Genomic DNA, 22,566 nt, shown 5'->3' on the forward strand with positions numbered 1-22,566 from the left:
CAGCTAGGATAGGCTCCAGAACCCCTTGCGACCCTTGTGAGGAAAAGCGGTAGAAAATGAATGAATGAATCTTCCTTTCATTGCCAGTGAAGGGAGTTTACTTTCTACTTAATTATTAGTGAATATTTGTCCAAATACTGTAGTTTTTCCATGAAAATACTGTTAATTGGTAAAGTGACTTTTAAGGAGCTTGAAGTTGAGAATCTCTGAAGTGAACTCTGAACTCTTTTGGTTGGTTGCTATGTGTTGTCACTGTTGCTCCTTTTATGGCAAATAATTAGCGGATATCACCGCTCATCATACGGCTGTGCTTTGGCGTTCACACTGTCTTGGGTTTACTTTAAATTGGAAATAAACCAGTAAACCTCAGAGGCAGGATTTGAGTTGTTCCCAATTGAAAGTCTACTTAAATTAGAACTTGAATGATTTACAGTTATGGAGGTTGCAATAGCATACTGTAGGTTGTGGAGTGCAAATGGGGACTGAAAAAAAATCACCATTCAATACACAACAAAAACAATATGATACATAGAGGAAGCAGACAATAATAGTGTCTGAAGTCATTTATTTTGGAATTTTTTATTCAGTAAGTTGCTAATAATGTTTCAGATCATTAAACTAATTAAAATATTCGTCAATGACAGCACAACTCAACAGAAAATGCTGCTTTTAAATTAAAATGTTCTTAAGGGAGAATCAAATCTTAATTAAAGTGACTTTATGGTTCCTTTTTTCAGATCATATAGCCCCACATTATTAATTAATTACTAATTTTATTAGTAATTACCCATTTTCTGGGTCCATTGGCAGTAAAGGGATCTTAGAATTGTCCTAACCTTTCCCCTTATACGGCACCGCTGACCAATAGCAGTCATCATAAATGAATTGAAAAAATGTTTTATGTTCATAAACATAAACCATAATCAGAACATCCGTAATTACAACATCTTTGAATGTGTCTTCTGAAGTTTAAATATGAATACTTTTGGCCTAATAATAGGTTGTATTCAGCCATGATTAAGTGATTAATATATTTGTGAAAAATTGTGATAGATTGAAGCGCAACATGGCGAGGGGTGACTGTATTCCAAATCGGTGTGGCGAAGGCATGATAGAAAATAATTGAAAAACACTGAACTATTATCATAGAGGGAAACTGTGATGTGCACTCCTCTAATTTTACCTTCGGTAAGAAATGAGTCGTGTTTGTTTGACAAGTGGCCCAAATGCTGCGTCTGTTGGATGGCGGAGTGACAGGCTCACGGTCGAGCTGTTGCTCCTCATTGTTCTCACTCCCTCATGGTGTCTTTTTACACTGGTGTACAATGAGTGTGTTTGTTGTGTCTACAGAACAACACAAACCACAGCTTGCATCGCTCAGCGAACCACCACAGAAGATTTCGATGGTTAAACTATAGCATGGATCAGCTTTTATATCATGTTGAATCCTTCATTAAAGGGGAACTGCACTTTTTTTTTAAATTTTGCACATCATTCCAAATCCTAATGCAAAACATGAACATATTTATTTCCCTTTAATGTGCATTATAACACCTAAAAACGAGTTAATATGAGCAGGCTAACAATGCACATCATTGGGACACACCTATTTAGACTACAAAGCAAAAAAAAACTTTAACAGCATGTGTTTTTTCAGTGGTCAGCAGCACATTTTAAAAATACTGTATAATTTAACCACAAGAAACCCACCAAAAAAACAAAAAGGTTGTATTTTTACAAGAATAATATTATATCATGAGCAAAAAAAAAAAATTAGTAGCATAACATTTAAATATTAAAGAAAAAAATTAAAAGTCAGAATATTTTGAGAAACAAAACAATAACAATCAATTACAAAGTCTTGCTTTTTGGAAAATTAGACTGAAAAAGTTAATAATGCTACAAGAATAAAGTCAAAATATTCAAATCAAGTCATAATTACACAAAAATTGAAGAAAGTTGAAATTGTTGGAAAATAAAAAAACAGCAGAAACATTTTGATTGATTTTTTTTGACAATAAGGTCAAAATATTCTGAGAAAATGTTTATCCTAACGAGAAAAAATGTGCAATTGTATGAGAATTATGAGGAAAAATAATGCAATTATAGTAGAATAGAGTTGAAATATGAAAGAAAAAGAATGGTGTTTGTTAAAGTCATAATATTATGAGAAACTAAATAACAAAACTGGAATTTTGGGGGGTAAATAAATTAATAATATTACAAATTATTTATTTTAAAAATATTTTTGTTTTAATAAAAGTCATGCTAATAATGGGCGTTTTCTGCATTATCACAGTTTTTTTTTAAATATAATATAAAACTTATCAGAATATTTACATGTGTTATACAACATATCAAAGCAGCCCTGGTATATTAGTAATTTGCAATTGTACGAGAATTATGAGGAAAAATAATGCCATTTTGGTTGAATAGAGTTGAAATATGAAAGAAAAAGAATGGTGTTTGTTAAAGTCATAATATTATGAGAAACTAAATAACAAAACTGGAATTTTGGGGGGTAAATAAATTAATAATATTACAAATTATTTATATTAAAAATATTTTTGTTTTAATAAAAGTCACGCTAATAATGGGCTTTTTCTACATTATCACAGTTTTTTTTTAAATGTAATATAAAACTTATCAGAATATTTACATGTGTTATACAACATATCAAAGTAGCCCCGGTATATGTAATTTTTGATATGTGGCCCTGGATGGAAATATTTTGTACCTATACTACACAGTTGTAGGATTCGCTATGAACGTCATTTATTGTGGCCGTCTACAACCATGCACTTGTAGTATTTTTCAAAATAGATGTGACTGTGTGGAAAAATATGAGTGTTTTTCCACCAACACTTTGCAGGAAACCGATTGCTCATAATGTTTTAAAAGCACTTTATAGCAATTTGGCCACTGTCTGAACCTTTTATGGCCACTGCTGTTTTTTTTTATGGCGACAGCTGTACAGTCCGTATCGGCCATCAACAAAATGGTTTCGTTGTTTTCCACATGGACGTAGTAAATCTGTAGATGCGTTATGTCGAGCCTTGGGTCATTTGTTTCTTTAAGCTGGAGCCGTTAATGTGCTGCTGTTCAGCCTGTGGCACACTCAGAATGGATCCATTCCGAAGTCCAAATTAAGACTTGTAATGATTTGTTTTTATAATGATTTGATTCGTATCATGATACTTAGCTGCCGATACGATTCAGGGATGACATTGATTCATTTAGAACAGGGGTCTCAAACTTGCGGCCCGCGGGCCAAATGCGGCCCGCGAGACGCTAGTTTGAGGCCCCCACCTTGTTGAAATGACAGCTTAAAGCTGTGTGCACACCGGACACAATTAACACATGATTTTGCCCCGCCCATACTGTTACCCTACCCTGTTACCCCGCCCTGTTTTGCTTTGGATTAGCAATGCAGCTAAAGGCTTACGACGCTGGGTACAAATAAATGCAGGAAATGATTTGGAATAAAACGGAAAATACACGTCAAGATAAAGCATCTCATCAAACATCTTGTTAAAGTTACGATGCTAACTTGCTAATTGGGTAAAATTATTAAGTTTCATTAATGTTCATGTTAAAGGTTAAATAACTGTTAATACTGTACATTTGAATCGGAAAAAAATAATTTCTCTACCAACTGTATGTGGTTTCTTACGTTTTTCTTATTTGCTGTTTTATTATTATTTTACTTATTTATTACTGATTGATTGATTTATTGTCTTTATTCTTAATTTGTTTATTTATTTTTTTTTATCTTATTTTGTGTATATGCCCTGTGATTGGCTGGCGACCAGTCAAGGGGGTACCTCGCCTCTCGCCTGAAGACAGCTGGGATAGGCTCCAGCACCCCCGCAACCCTCATGAGGAAAAGCGGTAGAAAATGAATGAATGAATGAATGAATGATTTTGTGTATAGAAAAATAAAAATTAAGATATTTGAGAACAGTGGAATGTTTTATCAGATATTTTGGTGTGGAAAACCAAAACCAAAGTACTGAAAAAGTGTAGGGTATAGCAGAAGCAAAAACATTGAAGATAGTATTGATTTTTTTCCAGTTTTTCATAAATGCGTTTTGGGTTTTTTTTTTTAATGCGGCCCGGCTTCACCCAGAACCTAGCTCCGGTGTCCCCCAGATAAATTGAGTTTGAGAACCCCTGATTTAGAATGATACGATTCAAAACTTTACATCGATTCAATGACTTTTTAGCCAGAAATTCAACCAGTGCGACTATGAAATAAATACCTGGGTACTGAACAGTGGAGGTGAGGTTTCCTAGGTTCACAGTGTTTTTTTTCTAAGGGATTCAGGTATAAATTAATTATGGTTATGAATAAACAACAATGCACGATGCTTGGATAGCATGTCTCCTTTGATTTAGGAGACATGGACCAGACTGGACTTGGTTTACTCAGTATTAATACTTTTATATAGTGGTTCCATTAATTGTATTTAGTATGTGGAACAAAGTGCACATGCATAAACTTGTTTTTATTGATACATCAATATCATTTATATGCCATTATTATTCCCAGCATATGTTATTTGTGTGGTTTTAAGAATCCTTGACTGTGGAAGGGAGTTGACATGAATTCATTGTGCTCTCTGTCTGCTAATTTGACAAGGAAAATACCCGGAGGGGAATGAATGAGGGCTTAAGTTCTTGACAAATCATTTTTAGACATTTTGGTATGTGACGGTACATGTTTGCTTTTGGGTAATGCCTTGAAGTTTCGGAGTTTCAGAACTAACCGGGAATAGATTTAAAATATATATTTTTGATTTATTTCATTTGTAAAATCTGATTATTACTATGCTTATTCCAAATTTTATCTGTATTTGTCATGTTTCATTCATTAACTTCTTAATTTTTCTGTTTATTTTTTTATTTGTAATAACAAATGCATTGTGCCCGTCTTAACTATTGATTATCGCTCAATTTGGGTTAGATTTCTATCAATTTAATTGAATTTATCATTTAAGAATTCACTGTGAAAACCTGTAATACTGTATTAACACAAAGTCAGAGACTAACAATAAATGGCTTATTCAATAAATACTGTAAATATACATACCTAAGCATGAGCTCATCTTCCGTTATCATAATCTTCCTGAGGTAATAGCGAAATGTAATCATGTCTGTCTGTAATATAATGTGCTTGGCAGAGCTAAATGGAAGTGACACAGTTCGAGGCCGAGACACCACGCAGACATGCGAGGTAACGCGCTGCAACCTGCACGATCCGACCTCTCGCCTGCAGCTCCGTCTGGTCATGTTTTGACAGACATTCCATAGTTGTTGAAGGATGCACGCCGAGCAGTTTTTTTTTTTTTTTCCTCCTGGGTTCAACTTCATTAGCATCCCATTTTGCTTGTCATCACGGCCTTACGCAGGCACACACAACAACAGTGAAAGCGCGCTTTATGAAGGTTTGACAATTGATGCCTTCTAAAACATGGCCTCCTCTTCTTCAAACTAAGCAGCTAGATTCTATTTAGTTTGAGTGCTCTTCGGCTATTTTTTTCCACAAGTGCAGCTTTGTTGAGTATCTTTTGGGGATTTTGCCAAAAATATTTTGACATAGATTACAAACATCAAACATTTGGTAAAATGAACACTCCAACATGCCTGGAGTGTATTTCCTCAGTGGTTGTATATAACATTCATTCATTTCCTCACGAGGGCTGCAGGGGGTGCTGGAGCCTATCCCAGCTGTCTTCGGGCGAGAGGCGGGGTACACCCTGGACTGGTGGCCGGCCAATCACAGGGCACATATAGACAAACAACCATTCACACTCACATTCATACCTATGGACAATTTGGAGTCGGCAATTAACCTAGCATGTTTTTGGAATGTGGGAGGAAACCGGAGTACCCGGAGAAAATCCACGCATCTGAGGTCTTTGGTGGTGAATGTATTTTTTTAGCGGTGAATTCATTTTTTTTTAAATTCTTTCAAATTGTTTTATTTCTGATTTTTTTTCCACTTTTACACATAATTTACTAGCATTTTTGGGTTAGTGAATAATATATCCATGAATTAAATGTTCATTCATTTTCTACCGCTTTTTCCTCACGAGGGTCGCGGGGGTGCTGGAGCCTATCCCAGCTGTCTTCGAGAGGCGGGGTACACCCTGGACTGGTTGCCAGCCAATCACAGGGCACATATAGACAAACAACCATTCACACTCACATTCATACCTATGGACAATTTGGAGTCGCCAATTAACCTAGCACCCTTCCGAGGGTGGAATTGAACCCTGGTCTCCTAGCTGTGAGGTCTGCGCACTAACCACTAGACCACCGTGCCGCCCTTGAATTAAATGTTAAATCCTTATATTTATTGATGCAACACATCAATGGCTAACTTTTCTAATGGGATGTCAGCATCACACACAATGCACACATTGCTACAAAATCGTCAACTGTATCGCCTGTGCTTGTGGTTAACAAATCATAGGGCCTTAAATCTGTTACAATTGCACATTTATAGAAAAATAAGGACATGGAGGAGATATTTTACTATACCTATATTTATTCATACCTATGGACAATTAGGAGTGGCCAAATAACCTAGCATGTTTTTGGAATGTGGGAGGAAACCGGAGTACCCGGAGAAAACCCACGCATGCACGGGGAGAACATGCAAACTCCACACAAAGATGGCAGAGGGTGGAATTGAATTGGAATTGGAATGAACCACAAAATCTGGGTTATTTTGGGAATTTTGCCCATGATAACATGTAATAGTTACAGTATTGTGTTGTATTTTGATCATTTAAAACACCACCGAAACGTACGTATTTTTTCGGTGCATTGTTATCAACAGTGTACGTGTTGATACATGATCACAGTGTGTATATCAAACCATGCAACATTAGCCACGTTTACATGAGTGTTTGTCTTTCCGAATGGAATCATTCCGAAAGCAATGGTATACATGGAAAGGAATATTCCAATCATGTGTCTACATGCGGCGCTATAATCAACCAGAATAGTCAATGGGGCATGCGCAGTAAAGCGTAAACACCAACATCACGTGATACCGACTTCCTCCAGTTTTTCTTTCACTTGTTGGAATAGCTCCATAATGCCAGTTTTTCGTTCGTCCAGTCTTGAAATGTAGTTTGAATCAAAAACAAACTTTCCGCAGCAGTCCAGTGCCGATTGCTCGCCTCCATTTTTTTAAATCGAAGAACGTCTCGAGCTGCGTGTTACGTCATATCTCAGCATTCGCTGAAAGAACGCACCCGGGAACAGGAAAAGATAAAGTTCAATCTTGCTAATATTTTATAATTAAGAAGAATTATATTCTTTTTTTAAAAACTGGACTTGTGAATGGCGTATAGAAGGGTTTAGATTCTGTTCCACAGATGGCGGTAATGCACACGAAAGCTGCTTGCCAACCGCCAATAAACAACAGAAGAAGAAAAACACCACGAAGAAGAACGCAGTCTGACAACTTTCTGATTGAGCGGGTACAAGATACCTCAATCGGATTGGGGAAAGGAATATTCCACCCCTGTGAATCCGATTATATATTCATTCGGATTGGCACTTTTCTTTCGGAATGAGGTGTATACAAAGGTTACATTCTTTCCGTTTGAGCAAATAACCCGAATGGAATTGGAATATTTGGGTCCATGTAAACGTGGCTATTGTTTTTTTTACAGAAAGATTCATAGCCGAAATACATGCATCCCAATAACAGCATTGTAAGCTAGCTGAAATTAACTAATTTTCCTGTCTTATAATGCACAGAAAAGGGAAAGACATACATGTTCATGTTTCAGATAAGGATTGTGAATGATTCCAAAAAAAGGTGCAGGTCAACCCAGCCAAAATGCAGAAATCACATCAGCAACTTGAACCTTCACCACCCAATCTTCCATCTCGAAGCAGCCTTCCTTACGTTAACACCAGTATGTCCTCTAGAGAGATGGGAGAGCTGTCGTATCCTGCAGGGCTCACACTAAAGAGCCTCTTTGCGCCTTTGCTCTGTTTACATTCTAATCTGTTGATGGAGCTTGCTGATAAATCCCTGGGTAGTCCTGCAGAATCAAAGGCTAATGGAGGCACTCAGGGCACAGCGCCAGCACCCGTGGAGGGTTCCATTTTTTTTTTGCTTACATGGGATGACCTGAACTAATGGACCTTCGTTTCTCCAAGTGAAGCAGACACAGCACGTACCTTTGCTCACCGCAGGTTGAAGATTTTCTTCAGAAATTTTGATGCTGCTTTGTTTGCAGTTATCATCAGCACTGCGTTCGTTTTGATTTTAAAGGATCATATGGAGGTTGCTTTCAAAAATAAACCTGAGCTCCATCACATGAATGTACCAAAAGGTCAAGGAGGCATGAGATGGAAAGTGTTTACCGTTCAGAAACATTTGAACTCCTTCCATGGATTATTATGGTCATCGTGGATGCTGTGTGTGTCCCAGACTGAAATTTCAAAGCTGCTACTAAATTTGATTTGCTTCAGTCGCTTCTTCTGTTATGCTATTGACCCGAATGGCGATTTCCTTTGAATTTCTCTCATGTAACCAGTCATAGCAGTCAGTCAAAGGCATTCAAAAGGTCTCCCCTGTGTATTTTATAACTTCAAACAAGCCCATTTTGACTAGTTTTAGCATTTCAGGTGAAAAAACGAGTGGCAAAAGCAAATAACCACTATGGTCTCTATTTGGCACAGTCCAAAAAAGCATTGGCATTGCTCGGCTGCATGTTGAATGAGTGGTTATCACACAGGCCACATAGCGAGTGCGAATTATGTTCGAGTCCACCCTTGGCCATCTCTGTGTGGAGTTTGCATGTTCTCCCTGTGCATCCGGGTACTCTTTTTTTTTTTTTTTTTTTTTTTCTCCAAAATCATGCTAGGTTAATTAGCGACTCCAAATTGTCCATAGTTATGAATGTGAGTGTGAATGGTTGTTTGTCTATATGTGCCCTGTGATTGGCTGGCAACCAGTCCGGGGTATACCCCGCCTCTCGCCAAAGGCAGCTAGGATAGGATAAGCCCCTTAGCACGCCCGCGACCCTCATGAGGGTAAGCGGTAGAAAATGAATGAATTATCAACTGTGGCTGTAGGCAACCTCCTGATGTTGTTCCCACAAGATGGCAGCTGGTGTATTTGAAGTATCATGCCTGTTACATTAGTAATTCTGCATATGTTATCTTTATTGAAAAGAGGAGAAAAAAAATTCTGTTGAAAATTGGTCATTGGTCACACTTCCAAGAGCTACCGAGGCCTTCTGGACTACTGCCGAACCCTTTCTAATTTTGTTGACATAGGAATTGATAATAAATGACCTTTGGAGAGTTAGTTGAAAAGTGGTTAGGCGCTACTGGTTGGAGATTACTGACTTACTGTGTATGAACCCAAAGCGTAGTACCGTAGGCTTTACCGTAGTAACGGTATGATGGTCTACTTTTTGGATTTTATACTTTTTCATACCATGAAACCAATAAAAAGTGCAATAACTCCCAATTTTTTAAAAAGCTTTCTGTTTTCTTTGTTCTTTAAAAATATCTTACACCCTGTGTAATTAGTTTTCACATTTCTACTGCCTACTTCGAAGTAATCCAGGGTTTTCTTTCTGGTTTAGGCCAATAAATGCCACGGCTGTAATTAGCAACTTGGGCAGCATAGAATAATTGTCTGAAGACTTCTTGTCTGATGTACTTCTTAAGTTCTCCTGGTCTTTATGCTTTGCAGGGAAGATGTCAAATATCCGCACAGTCAGGAAGAAACAACAACTGAATAACTTGGTTGCTATGGTGACACAGCTAGCCAAACCAGGACACACCATTGTGGATTTCTGCAGTGGAACGGTGTGTACGCGCATCTGTTAATCCAACGGGTACTGACAACAGCTGATGTTATATTATAATAGCAGTCTAAGAAGTAACTCTGAGTAAGTTGTAGTATTGCTTGACAGTCAATATTAAAAGAAGTTTTTATTGTGCTGCCAGGGACACGTGGGCATCGTTCTGGCTCACGCTCTTCCACATTGTCAGGTAAGATACATGAAAAGTTCACATACTCTTAATATTTTGTTGCTTTAGCTTTGATTACGGCACACAATCACAGAGGCATTGTTTCCTCAAATTACTGCAATATTTTACATTTATTTCTGTCTAGAGCCGCATTGATTTTTTTGCCAAGATGTTGTATTAATGACTGTGATTCGGACCGCTGCAGTTCCCCATGCGTATTCCACTTTTTAATAATGGATTCAATAACCAGCTTAAAGGAAAAGTGAACTTTTTGGGGAATTTTGCCCATCATTCACAATACTAAAGACATCAGACTAAAGCAGTAGAACCGACAACAATGCTACAAAGACACAGCAAGATGCTTGTGTGTTCTGAGCATTTTTTTTTTTTTTACCTGAGGACTTACTTGCACAACAGGGAGCACATGTCTTGTGCTGAAAGATGCAGCTATTGCATAAGTCAGCATCCCAACCAGAGGAGACATTGTAAGTAACTGTTTTGTGTGTGGGTTTCACTCTGCTTGCCTGATCTGCTTAGCACACAGCAACGTGATTCTCTGCCTGGGGGGGAGGGGCAGAAGTAGATTCAAGTTCCGATCAAAGTGTTAAGTGAAATCACTGCGCCTAGGAAAGACGTTTTGCTAATGTTTGAAATGATCAAAATACAGCAATATACTGTAAGTACGTGTTATGGTAATGGTAATGGTTTTATTTCATTTGAACATGCATCAGATTACAATTGAATGCATCACATCATCAGTTCACAGTTCCACATGTCCAAAAGGAGTAGGAAGAAGCAAAGCTTATTAAACCCTACTCCTCCATCTACTTTTACAATCAGTAACTGTTACATTTGTTCACTTCCTGCTTTCCTAATATAGTTTGAGGTTTTTTTAAAGTTTTTTTTTATTTTTTTTTTACGAGGTACGAGGTGATATGACCATACAGTGAAGTAGAGGTAGAATATCTTTAAAAACGCACAACATGATTTAAAAGACACAGTAAACCAGGGGTGGGCAAATATTTTGACTCGTGGGCCGCATTGAGTTAACAAAATTGTCCAGGGGGCCAGAACATGTATTTAACACACACATTTTCCTTGAATGATTTGTCTAATTGTAGCTGTATGTTCTCATGTGGCTTTTTTCAGGAGCACTTTAAACATCAAACTATGTCACTAAATTTTACATTTAAAAAAAAAATGACTAAATAAGACATGTTGCCAGTTTGTATGTTAAAAGTTGAAATACTGAAAAAGCAACTGGCGGGCCGGATTCAAACACTTGGTGGGCCGCATGTGGCCCCCGGGCCGTAGTTTGCCCACCCCTGCAGTAAACCGACTATAAGGTGCAGTAAGTACTTAAGTAAACAGCCAAATTTAAAAAAAAAATAAAAAATACCATTAAATCCTACCCCTCCATCTGGTACTTTTACAATCACTAACTGTTACATTTGTTCACTTCCTGCTTTCCTAATATAGTTTTTTTTATTTTATTTTTTTTTAATTATTTTCTTATCAATGTACCTGTTATATACCATATAAAATGGTACAATGTTTTTTTTTTTAGAGGGCACTTTATAATCAAAATAGATAAGTTCCAAAGACTTGCATTGTTTGCTCGGTCATTCTAACGTGTTTTCTCTCATTACAACTTACAGAAAAGGAATATGTGTTCATGTTTCACATTAGGATTGTGAATGATCGCAGTTTTCCTTTAAACATAATAAGACGCTCTTGCCTCTTTGCAGAGTTAAATCCAGATGCTGACCTTTTTTTGGGCCATGCAGTGTATAGAATATCGTTACTGCCTGTATCAATCACTAGTCAGCCGTAACGGAGAGAGATATACGAGCGTCTGTGTTGTTTTTGTTGCAGGTTCTCCTCATAGAAAACAAGGAAGAATCTCTGATGAGGGCACAGAGTCGCAGCACTGAGCTCGGACTAGAAAACATTGGCTTCATTCAGGCCAACCTGGACTACTTCACTGGACCTTTTCATGTTGGAGTAAGTGACAAGTAACAAGTCTTTTTGCATGTACATTACGTTTTAAAGACCGCAGGACAAGGTTTCACATCAATATGGTTTGACTGTAGAATGAAATGAACACAGAGGCTTTTATTTAAGTTAAAAAAAAAAACTGATGTTTTTTCCAGGGGAAAATAATAATAATAATTGAATAAGTCTGTTTTTGAAAAAAAAAAAATTGGAACAGAACATCCTCTGAAAGTTATTGTAGTTGATTTTGGTTAATTGCATTACATTGAATTAAATCTGCAACATAAGCACTCCATCACTCTCCCATCAGTGATGGATGTTTTGTTTTGAAGTGAACATTCCTGTAATGACAGGACATCGGAGTATACTTCTCATGAACTGATCTGTTTTGGTAAGTAATGTTGCGTCAAAATATCAGTTTTTTACTTGCTAAAACCGCCGACACTGTAGTTCCAAAAACGTCTCGGCCATAGTATTCCTCAACAGACTAATGTTGTTAAATTATTCTCGAGACAGACAAATTCTGTAGCCTTGATCATACATGTTTTTTTATCGGAATGCAATTTCTTTAGCAGTTCGCTGCACCATTCTCTGGCTCAATTGTAAAAAAATTTTATCTTCTCAGCTGTTTTTTCGCGATGATGAGTCTCAAAGTGGTGATGAATACTGTATTTTATGAACTGAGCACCAACACTTGTTGATTATGCATAAGGTTTAATCATTCATTTCTGTAAATGACTAGGAAATGGTCCCTTGTGCTGGATCTCTATGTAAAAAGAGCTAGTGATAAACATTGTGGCATTGTAACACATGGCTGGGCATTGGTTGTATTTGGGTGGGGTGGGGGTGGGGGGTTATTTTGCTGTCGTGTGTGAAAATGCCAGTCAGTAATCATTTCTGCCAGAGCGCACTAAGAGAGCTTTCCATTTTTCTGAAGTGGAGCTTTATTCACAACCCTTTTAGTGGCCACCACTTCTGTCAAGCACATCGCACCACCCTTATTATAAAGACGGGATGCATTCTTGGTCCAGGCATTGAATGCTTGATTGTCAGCTGTAAAATATCTCCTCCATGTCCTTATTTTTCTATAAAGGTGCAATTGTAACAGATTTAAGGCCCTATGATTTTTGCGTTCTTGGAATTGTGGATGAAATTATTATATAAAAACTGAATTGTTTACCGCCGAATCCCGCAGAAATTGCATGTGTGTCTACATCTTTGTTAATCATAAGCACAGGCGATACAGTTGTTGACGATTTTGTAGCAATGTGTGCATTGTGTGTGATGCTGACATCCCATTACAAAAGTTAGCCATTGATGTGTTGCATCAATAAATATAAGAATTTAACATTTAATACATGGATATTTTATTCACTAACCCAAAAATGCTAGTAAAATTAAGTGTAAAAGAGGAAAAAAAATCAAAAATAAAACAATTTCAGAGAATTAAAAAATTGAATTCACCGCTAAAAAATACATTTACCACTGAAGACCTCGGTTTGATTCTCTGCTTGGCATCTCTGTGTGGAATTTGCATGTTCTCCTCGTGCATGCGTGGGTTTTCTCCGGGTACTCCGGTTTCCTCCCACATTCCAAAAACATGCTAGGTTAATTGGCGACTCCAGATTGTCCATAGGTATGAATGTGAGTGTGAATGGTTGTTTGTCTATATGTGCCCTGTGATTGGCTGGCCACCAGTCCAGGGTGTACCCCACCTCTCGAAGACAACTGGGATAGGCTCCAGCACCCCCGTGACCCTTGTGAGGAAAAAGCGGTAGAAAATAAATGAATGAATGTTTTCCTAATACTGCACGGTGGTTGAGTGGTTAGTCTGTAGGCCTCACAGCTATGAGACCCGAGTTCAATTCCACCCTCGGCCATCTCTGTGTGGAGTTTGCATGTTCTCCCTGTGAATGCGTGGGTTTTCTCCGGGTACTCCGGTTTCCTCCCACATTCCAAAAACATGCTAGGTTAATTGGCGACTCCAAATTGTCCATAGGTATGTGCCCTGTGATTGGCTGGCAACCAGTCTTACCCGAAGACAGCTGGGATAGGCTCCAGCATGAGGATATGCAGCATCGAAACTGAATGCATGGATTTTAGGCTCTCTCATTACAACAAATCAGACTAAGAATAAGCAGCATGGATGTGTAGACGTTCACTTCCTGCATTAGGAGGTACAACAAAAACTCATTACAACTTACAAATATGATTTCCAGATCTCATTGTGTATCATGTGTTTTATGAAAATGGATTTTGTAATTGTGTGAATGTACCTGTTCCACTGTATTTTTAGTAATAAAGTTTCATAGAGCAAATGTGGTTGCCAGGCATATGAGGTTTAATACGTGCAACCTGGCCAAAGCAATAGCTTGCAGCGCATACACATTTTTCGCCAACAATGTGGCTGCCAAAGCTCTGCAGTGTGTGTGATCTGCGGCCAAGTGCATAAATTTCAACATGGGCTTTTGGATGCACACAACTGGTTTAGGTAATCGGGGGAAGTGCGTCACTGTGTGCATGCTCTTAACATGTTGGTTTGCCAACATGTCTGACACCGCCAAGTGGACGTGGATAGATCTTGTTGTGATTACCAAAGAAGACACATTTCTTTTTCTCTTCCAGCATTTTTAAATATATATTTTACAATTTTATAGGCATGGACATTTTTAAGCTAATAAGTAAATAGATATTAGTGTTAATATTAATATTAATGCAGTTAAACTTCTGATGATGATTATCTCCGGAATGGTGGTCAACTTGAATTGTTCCCATAGAAATGAATGAAAATAGAAATAGTCTGTTCCAGGGTCAAGCTAATCCCTTCTAACTGTACAAAGACTGTTTTAGGTACCTTTTTGAACATATTTGACTGTGAAGTGTAAAAAGAAGTTAAGCACCATCCATCTATTTTCTATACCGCTTATCCTCATTTGGGTTATGGGGGTATGCTGGAGCCTATCCCAGCTGACTTCAGGCGAGAGGCGGGGTACACCCTGGACTGGTGGCCAGCCAATCACTGGGCACATATAGACAAACAACCATTCACACTCACATTCATACCTATGGACAATTTGGAGTTGCCAATTAACCTAGCATGTTTTTGGAATGTGGGAGGAAACCGGAGTACCTGGAGAAAACATGCAAACTCCACACAGAGATGGCTGAGGGTGGAATTGAACCCTGGTCTCCTAGCTGTGAGGTCTGCGTGCTAACCACTCGACTTGATTTTATTCAAAGGTAGTGACAAAGTACTGCTCTCAGCCTGAGCTGACCTACAGTATTATGCTCATTTTTTGGCCCTTTGTATTGAAATGCGGACTCCTATAGAGCAGCTACACACAATAACCATCCATCCATTTTCTATGCAGCTTATCCTGACTTGGTATCCCAGCTGTTTTTCGAGCGAGAGGCACATACTATAGACCAGGGGTCAGCAACCTGCGGCTCCAGAGCCGCATGTGGCTCTTCAGCCTCTTTATTGTGGCTCCCTTTGCGATTCTTGAATATTTTTAACACCCGAGTGGGGAAAATGCACGTCTTTTGTAATGAGTTTTAAAAAATCCAACTTTGTCTGAGACCATGAATGCATCCTGAGTGAGTTCTGACTGCTATCCAGTTCAGTACATGAAGAAAAACAAGTAATACTTACCTACAAATCTAAAAAATAAATTCGAGATAATTTAAAAACAGCGGCATGGGAACTTGTTTTTACGTTTACAGTAGTTTACACATACATTTATGTAAGTTTATCTCCAAAACTAGCAAGAGTACTCCAACTCGTCTTTTCTTATCTGAACTACTTTGATACCCCCAAATTCCCTCCAATGTTGTTTTAAACATACTATATGTTTTGCGGCTCCAGGCTATTTTTCTTCAGTGGGCATTGGGTAAAATGGCTCTTTTCATAGTAAAGGTTGCCGACCCCTGCTATAGACCAACAATCACACTCACATTCATACCTATGGACAATTTGGAGTCGCCAATTAACCTAGCATGTTTTTGGAATGTGGGAGGAAACCGGAGTACCCGGAGAAAACCCACGCATGCACTCAAACCCATCTCCTGACTGTGTGGCCAACATGCTAACCACTCAACCACCGGTTACGCACCGTAAAAATGACAAAACACTACTTGACCTTTGACAACAAGCGATGCGTACGGTTGTGCTTCAGTCTGACTGCTTTTAATGGGAGTCTATCATCATCAGTTTGGCATCAACCACTGAATCGTCACAGATGGACTTTTTTTATATTCCTGCTCAATCTGTATTATGCCCCTTTTTTTTTTTACCATCTGCGGTCATTTTGAATCCAGCTGCTTTTATTGTTGCCTTCTATGTTCTGGGTAGTAAAGTGCACAGATTATTGGACTCAACAGCATGTGGGCGTTTTTAGTGCCTCTACACATTTGGTCAGGCAGCCTTGGACGCTGGTTATTCTGAGCGTTCTACCTACCTGGATGAACTGCTCCAAGCGGTAGATTTGTATTCTTTTGTTTTTGTGACACAATACCAGTGGCCGGGATTTAATATGCATAACTAGTGTACAATTCTTGCTTTGTTTGACTTGTAAATACATTATAATACTGTCAAGCATCTGTACAAAAAAAAAAATCACTCTGATTTATTTAAATGTCGTTCATTTCTTTGATTGCACTCAAGCTCAGAAAATGTAAATCGGATTCACATAATCTGGAGCACATTATCGGTGTTTATTTTTGTATTTCCCCCGAAGACCTGGTAGGTAAAATCAGGGTTTTTATGTTGGATGTTAATACATTCAGGTGTGCCTGTCATTGACACTTCATGCATTATGCATCGTTTTAAGAAGTCTTCGGGAAGTGGTTGGTTAAATCGAAGAAGAAGAATCTCACAAAGCAGGGTTGTCCAAAGTGCAGCCATTTGGGGCCCGTTCAATATGATTGAAGAAGAAACCTAAAATCAACAACAGCAGAAAATGGGTGAAAAAAAGGAGCAAAAACTTGAAATGCTGACGGTAATTTCTCTTCTTGCAGCCATCCGTGAAAAAATCAGTGGAAATACATAAACGGTCTATCTTAATGTTAATCTTTGGTGAGTGAAACCACCAGATTTAAACCATTTTTTATGTTATCTGATTACCGTATTTTCTGGACTATAAGTTGCTCCGGAGTATAAGTCACACCAGGCCAAAAATGCATAATTAGGTACAAAAAAAGATTCATAAGTCGCATTTTTTGCGAATAAAAACAGACATTACATCATCTTGGATGGCAAATTCTAACAATAAAAGAATAGAGAACAGGCTGAGTAGGTGTAAGATATGCTAACACAATGGTTATTCAGCTACACAAAAAATAAACATGAACAGAAAAGGTGTCCAGTGTTTATGTAACATAAAGTTTTTTCATTCATAAGTCGCTCTGGAGTATAAGTCGCAGGAACAGCCAACCTATGAAAAAAAGTGCTACTTATAGTCCGGAAAATACGGTAATTCACAGGTGTATTTTCCCTTAATAATTATTCATTCATTTTCTATTGCTTATCCTCACAAGGGTCGCGGGGGGTGCTGGAGCTTAACCCTATCCCGAGTACACCAATCACAGGGCACAGAAGACAAACAACCATTCACACTCACATTCATACCTATGGACAATTTGGAGTCGCCAGTTAACCTAGCATGTTTTTGGAATGTGGGAGGAAGCCGGGGAGAACATGCAAACTCCACACAGAGATGGCCTAAGTTGGAATTGAACTCGGGTCTCCTAGCCGTGAGACCTGCGCGCTAACCACTTGTCCACCGTGCAGCCTAGTAAGATCTTTTTTTACTTTAAATTGTACAAACTTAAAGGGCTGAACTTTTCAAGATCCACTGTACTTAGACTCCTCTAAAGTCTTCAGTCAGTGAAACAGGATCAGGGAAGACCACCACCGCAACTTCTAATGGTTTAATCATTTTAAATAGCTTTTTCTCGTTCAGTCTCTATATTTTGTGTGACTCAACTTGCATATTTTTCCCAACAAATTATAATGGTTTGAAGTTCAACTGGACTTTTTTGGCGAGTAACGCAGATCAAGGAAGACCAGTACTGCCAACTTAACAATTGTAATACTGTACCTTTGTCTGATACAAACTGTGATGATTTCACTTTTCAGACATACTGTATTTTTCCACAAAAAAAAATAGAACATCCTCAAAGGCATGAAACATGCGAGACTCTGCTGTACAGTTTTGGCGAGTGAAATGGGATCATACAAGACCATGAAAGCTTGGTGGTTTCCGTCCATGCTCCTTGCATCCGCCTTGTGTCTATTGAGCTCACTGGCTCTGATGTTCTGCTACTTGGCGCTTCTGCAAGGCAGCTTCCCGTGGATTCAGACTCCCGGACGCCATGTGACACATTCTTGGACAAACGTTTGCTGTGGCTGTTTTAGCAAGATGGAGCTAATTTCAGTTACTGTTGTTATATACAGACATGATTCTGTTTAATGCACAAACTACCTGGAATACAAAAAGCTTTATTCTACAAACCAGGCCAGTAGACATCCAATGGTTCTAATGAATTCTATTGCATGTGTTTATATGTAATGAGTGTGGCTTTAATTGCAGCGTTGGTGTCTTTGTACCAGGTCGCGCTCCATGCTTGCGGCGTAGCGACAGACATGGTGATGGAGCACTGCATCCAGGCAAGCGCCGCCTTCGTCATCAGCCCTTGTTGCTATGGCTTCATCCCTAATGCAACTAAGTTCACCTTCCCGAGGAGGTTTGTGCCTACCCGCCGCCACGCCTCAGGCTAGCCTTTTTTTAAAAAATGTAAATAGAGCCTTGCAAGTGTAGCTGTCCTTTTTTTGTCTGTATTCCCCTTCCCCGAGCTTTTGTTTTATTTGGCTCTATTCCCATTCCCACATGCTCATTTGTTATTTTGTTCCTATTGTCCCCTCCCTTTTACTTTCTCACCCTGGTTTTGTCAGCAAACAAGGCCCTAAAATTCCCATAAAAATCATAATTGGTTCAAAGGAGAAGCACCTTTTTTGAGTTAGGGCTTTATAGCAACATAGTTGCGACTGGTGATGGGTAGTTTTACCTAAAGTCTAGTGGTGTCAAAGTGCTTTCCCTGTTCCTGATTTCTTATTTTTCATTTGTCACACTTGGACATAGACATAGACGTTCTTTATTGTCATTGCACAAATGATTTGTACAAATAATTTTGAAAACATGGAACATTGATGAAACTACCATAGAGTGGCCAGCCAACCAGAATTACCCCAAGAGCGCAGCAACAACTCATCCAAAAAGTCACAAAAGACCCCACAACAGCATCCAAAGAAATACAGCCCTCTCTTGCCTCAGTTAAGGTCAGTGTTCATGTCTCCACCATAAGTAAGACACTAGGGAAAAATGTTCCAAGACCAAAACTACTGCTGAACAAAAAGAACATTAATTGTCTTAATTTATACTCATATTTCATGTAATCTATTTATTATTTATTATTTATTATTTATTATTTATTATTTATTATTTATTACTTATTACTTATTACTTATTACTTATTACTTATTACTTATTATTTATACTCATATTTGATGTAATCTATTTATTCTCCACATTATTGTTTATTATTTATTATTTATTATTTATTATTTATTATTTATTATTTATTATTTATTATTTATTATTTATTATTTATTATTTATTATTTATTATTTATTATTTATTATTTATTATTTATTATTTATTATTACACGGGAGCCAGGCAACTACATTTCGTTTCACTGCTGTGTTATTGTGCAATGACAATAAAAAAGTCCATGTCTATGTCTACTTCCGGTATGTTTTAGATTATCAAACAAATTGAACTATTAGTCAATGACAGCACAGCTGGACAGAAAGTGAATTAAATGAGAGAAACAAATCCAAACCTACTACAGCCAACCAAAATTACCCCAAAAGCGCAGCAACAACTCATCCAAAAAGTCACAAAAGACCCCACAACAGCATCCAAACAACTACAGCCCTCACTTGCCTCAGTTAAGGTCAGTGTTCATGACTCCACCATAAGTAAGACAATAGGCAAAAATGTTCCAAGACCAAAACTACTGCTGAACAAAAAGAACATTAATTGTCTTAATTTATACTCTCAAAAATAATCTGTGGTCTGGCGGTAGTTTTCAGAAAAAGAACATCATAACAACAGCCGGTGAAACTGGTGTAAAAATCGAAAACGTAAACGTAAATTATATGTACAATAGATAACATATTTGTTGTGTTACATAAACTGTTAGGTAGGTAGGTACTTTATTCATCCTCATGGGGAAATTTGCATGTTCCAGCATACTTTGTAATGGTAATTGTAATGGTAATGGTAATGGTTTTATTTCATTTGAACATGCATCAGATTACAATTGAATGCATCACATAATCAGTTCACAGTTCCACATGTCCAAGAGGAGTAGGAAGAAGCAAAGCTTATTAAATCCTACCCCTCCATCTGGTAATTTTACAATCAGTAACTGTTACATTTGTTCACTTCCTGCTTTCCTAATATAGTTTTACGTTTTTTTATTTTTTTTTTTTAAAAATTTGTCACGTACCGAAGTACGCGGTGATATGACCATACAGTGAAGTAGAGGTAGAATATCTTTAAAAAGATCTTTAAAAAGACACAGTAAACCGACTTTAAGGTGCAGTAAGTACTTAAGAAAACAGCCAAATTAAAAAAAAAACAAAAATACCAGGGTATTTGTATTTGAAACTTGACTGCATAGCTGCAATTTTTTGTAATCTACAAATGATTCCAAATCGTAGAAGGCTGCAACCGTCGCAATCCTCCTACAGTTTACAGTTGGATTACTGTTTGTGCTGGTCCAAGATCTGGCAAGATCTGATCGATATGGCAAGAGTACTGTGTACTCTACTGCAAAAACGCTAGTCAAAAATCTCCCATATGAGTTCGCTCTGCTGTTTTTTGGAATGCGCTGCAAAAACGTTGCCTCTCCAAAGTTTAGAAATGAACTCGCAGGCTGGTTCTGATGTCATTCCCGAGGCGGCTATGGCCCGCAGGCTGCCAGTTAAATCACTCTGGTTTAGCTGATCCTGGCTTTCCACACTGCTTTCTCGCTGCTAACTTTCAAAGACTGATGAAAAGATACCATCCCGCCGCTAACACACATCAAGAAGCTTCATGATCACGCCCGCCCACCTGCCTTACTCAATCCGCCTTTTACTTTCTGCTCTTTTTCCCACCCTCAGGACTCTTCTCATTCCGCAGGTGTAGACATTCCGATCACTTCACATGCATGCTTTTTTTTTATGATCTGTGAAACCAAACTCGCAGAGGCCCTCCTACTTGGAGTTAATTTGACGACTTTCCGTTTGACCTGACAGACCCGAACCCCCCCCGGCTTTATGTTGGTTTTTAATTAGCCGCAACCACGTGAAACCATGCATGAGCCCACAGAACAAACTAAGATCTCCACCGAAACATCCGCATGCACTGACCCATTCGACTTGTCTTGTTTCTTACAGCAAAAGGTTCCAAGAGACTCTGATTCACAAGGTAGGTGTTAAAATGTTCCCCTCTTGCATTTATCATTCACTTGGGGGGTGGAATATTAACTACACCTCGACATTCTTGCTTTCCTCGATATTTCTGCTTAAATAAATGAAGCTAAAACTGCAGAGGCTCACGCGGCACACTGTGCTGAGCGAGGCCCTTTCACGCGATGATGTATGGGCCTTGTCAGAGCCCCCCCGGGATCTAATCTGAAATCACTGCAGGTGCTCGCCACGGCAACCTCTTGTCGAAACATCGGACCTCCTCTGACTTCTGTCGTCGCAGCGCTGGAGAGAAACATATTTTTGCTGCTGGAACTTGCAGAGAGAAAACGCTTAATTAGCATCTGACGCCTGCAGTAACGAGGAATGACAGCGTGTTGTCAACGGCGAAAACCATCAATGATTAGCAATGATGTCAAGACGGTTAGCGTTGCCTGTCTCGCAGTTGCTCTGTTTCCTTCGGAGACTTTGTTTGAAGGCTGATGATCGCACACAGCTTTCATTGTTTGCAGCTGAAACAAATGTAAATACATCGGTACCTCTGTGTATATTTTTTCCACATATTACAGCTTTATTGCTTTCTTGATATATTACCCCGTTTTTATAAATAATGACAAATTGTTTTCCTAATACTGCACGTCGGTTGAGTGGTTAGTGCGTAGGCCTCACAGCTATGAGACCCGAGTTCAATTTCACCCTTTGCCATCTCTGTGTAGAGTTTGCATGTTCTCCCCGTGCATGCGTGGGTTTTCTCCGGGTACTCCGGTTTCCTCCCACATTCCAAAAACATGCTAGGTTAATTGGCGACTCCAAATTGTCCATAGGTATGAATGTGAGTGTGATTGTTGGTCTATAGTATGTGCCTCTCGCTCGAAAAACAGCTGGGATAGGCTCCAGCATACCTGCAAACCAAGTCAGGATAAGCCGCATAGAAAATGGATGGATGGTTATTGTGTGTAGCTGCTCTATAGGAATCCGCATTTCAATATAAAGGGCCAAAAAATGAACATAATACTGT

General features: G+C 38.5%; 1 protein-coding gene across 1 annotated transcript in view; it reads left to right on the plus strand.

Annotated features, from left to right (window-relative positions):
• Positions 1 to 22,566, plus strand: part of gstcd (glutathione S-transferase, C-terminal domain containing) — a 44,167-nt gene that overhangs the window by 15,086 nt on the left and 6,515 nt on the right. The window contains exons 5-9 of the mRNA XM_058070576.2: positions 9,737 to 9,852; positions 9,994 to 10,038; positions 11,893 to 12,021; positions 18,623 to 18,756; positions 21,519 to 21,549. Coding sequence (XP_057926559.2) covers positions 9,737 to 9,852; positions 9,994 to 10,038; positions 11,893 to 12,021; positions 18,623 to 18,756; positions 21,519 to 21,549 — 455 coding nt within the window. The remainder of the gene's footprint in view (positions 1 to 9,736; positions 9,853 to 9,993; positions 10,039 to 11,892; positions 12,022 to 18,622; positions 18,757 to 21,518; positions 21,550 to 22,566) is intronic.

The sequence above is a fragment of the Doryrhamphus excisus genome, linkage group LG9 (assembly GCF_037039965.1).
Source record: "Doryrhamphus excisus strain RoL-2023G ecotype Guam linkage group LG9, RoL_Dexc_Guam_v1.1, whole genome shotgun sequence".
Lineage (NCBI taxonomy): Eukaryota > Metazoa > Chordata > Actinopteri > Syngnathiformes > Syngnathidae > Doryrhamphus > Doryrhamphus excisus.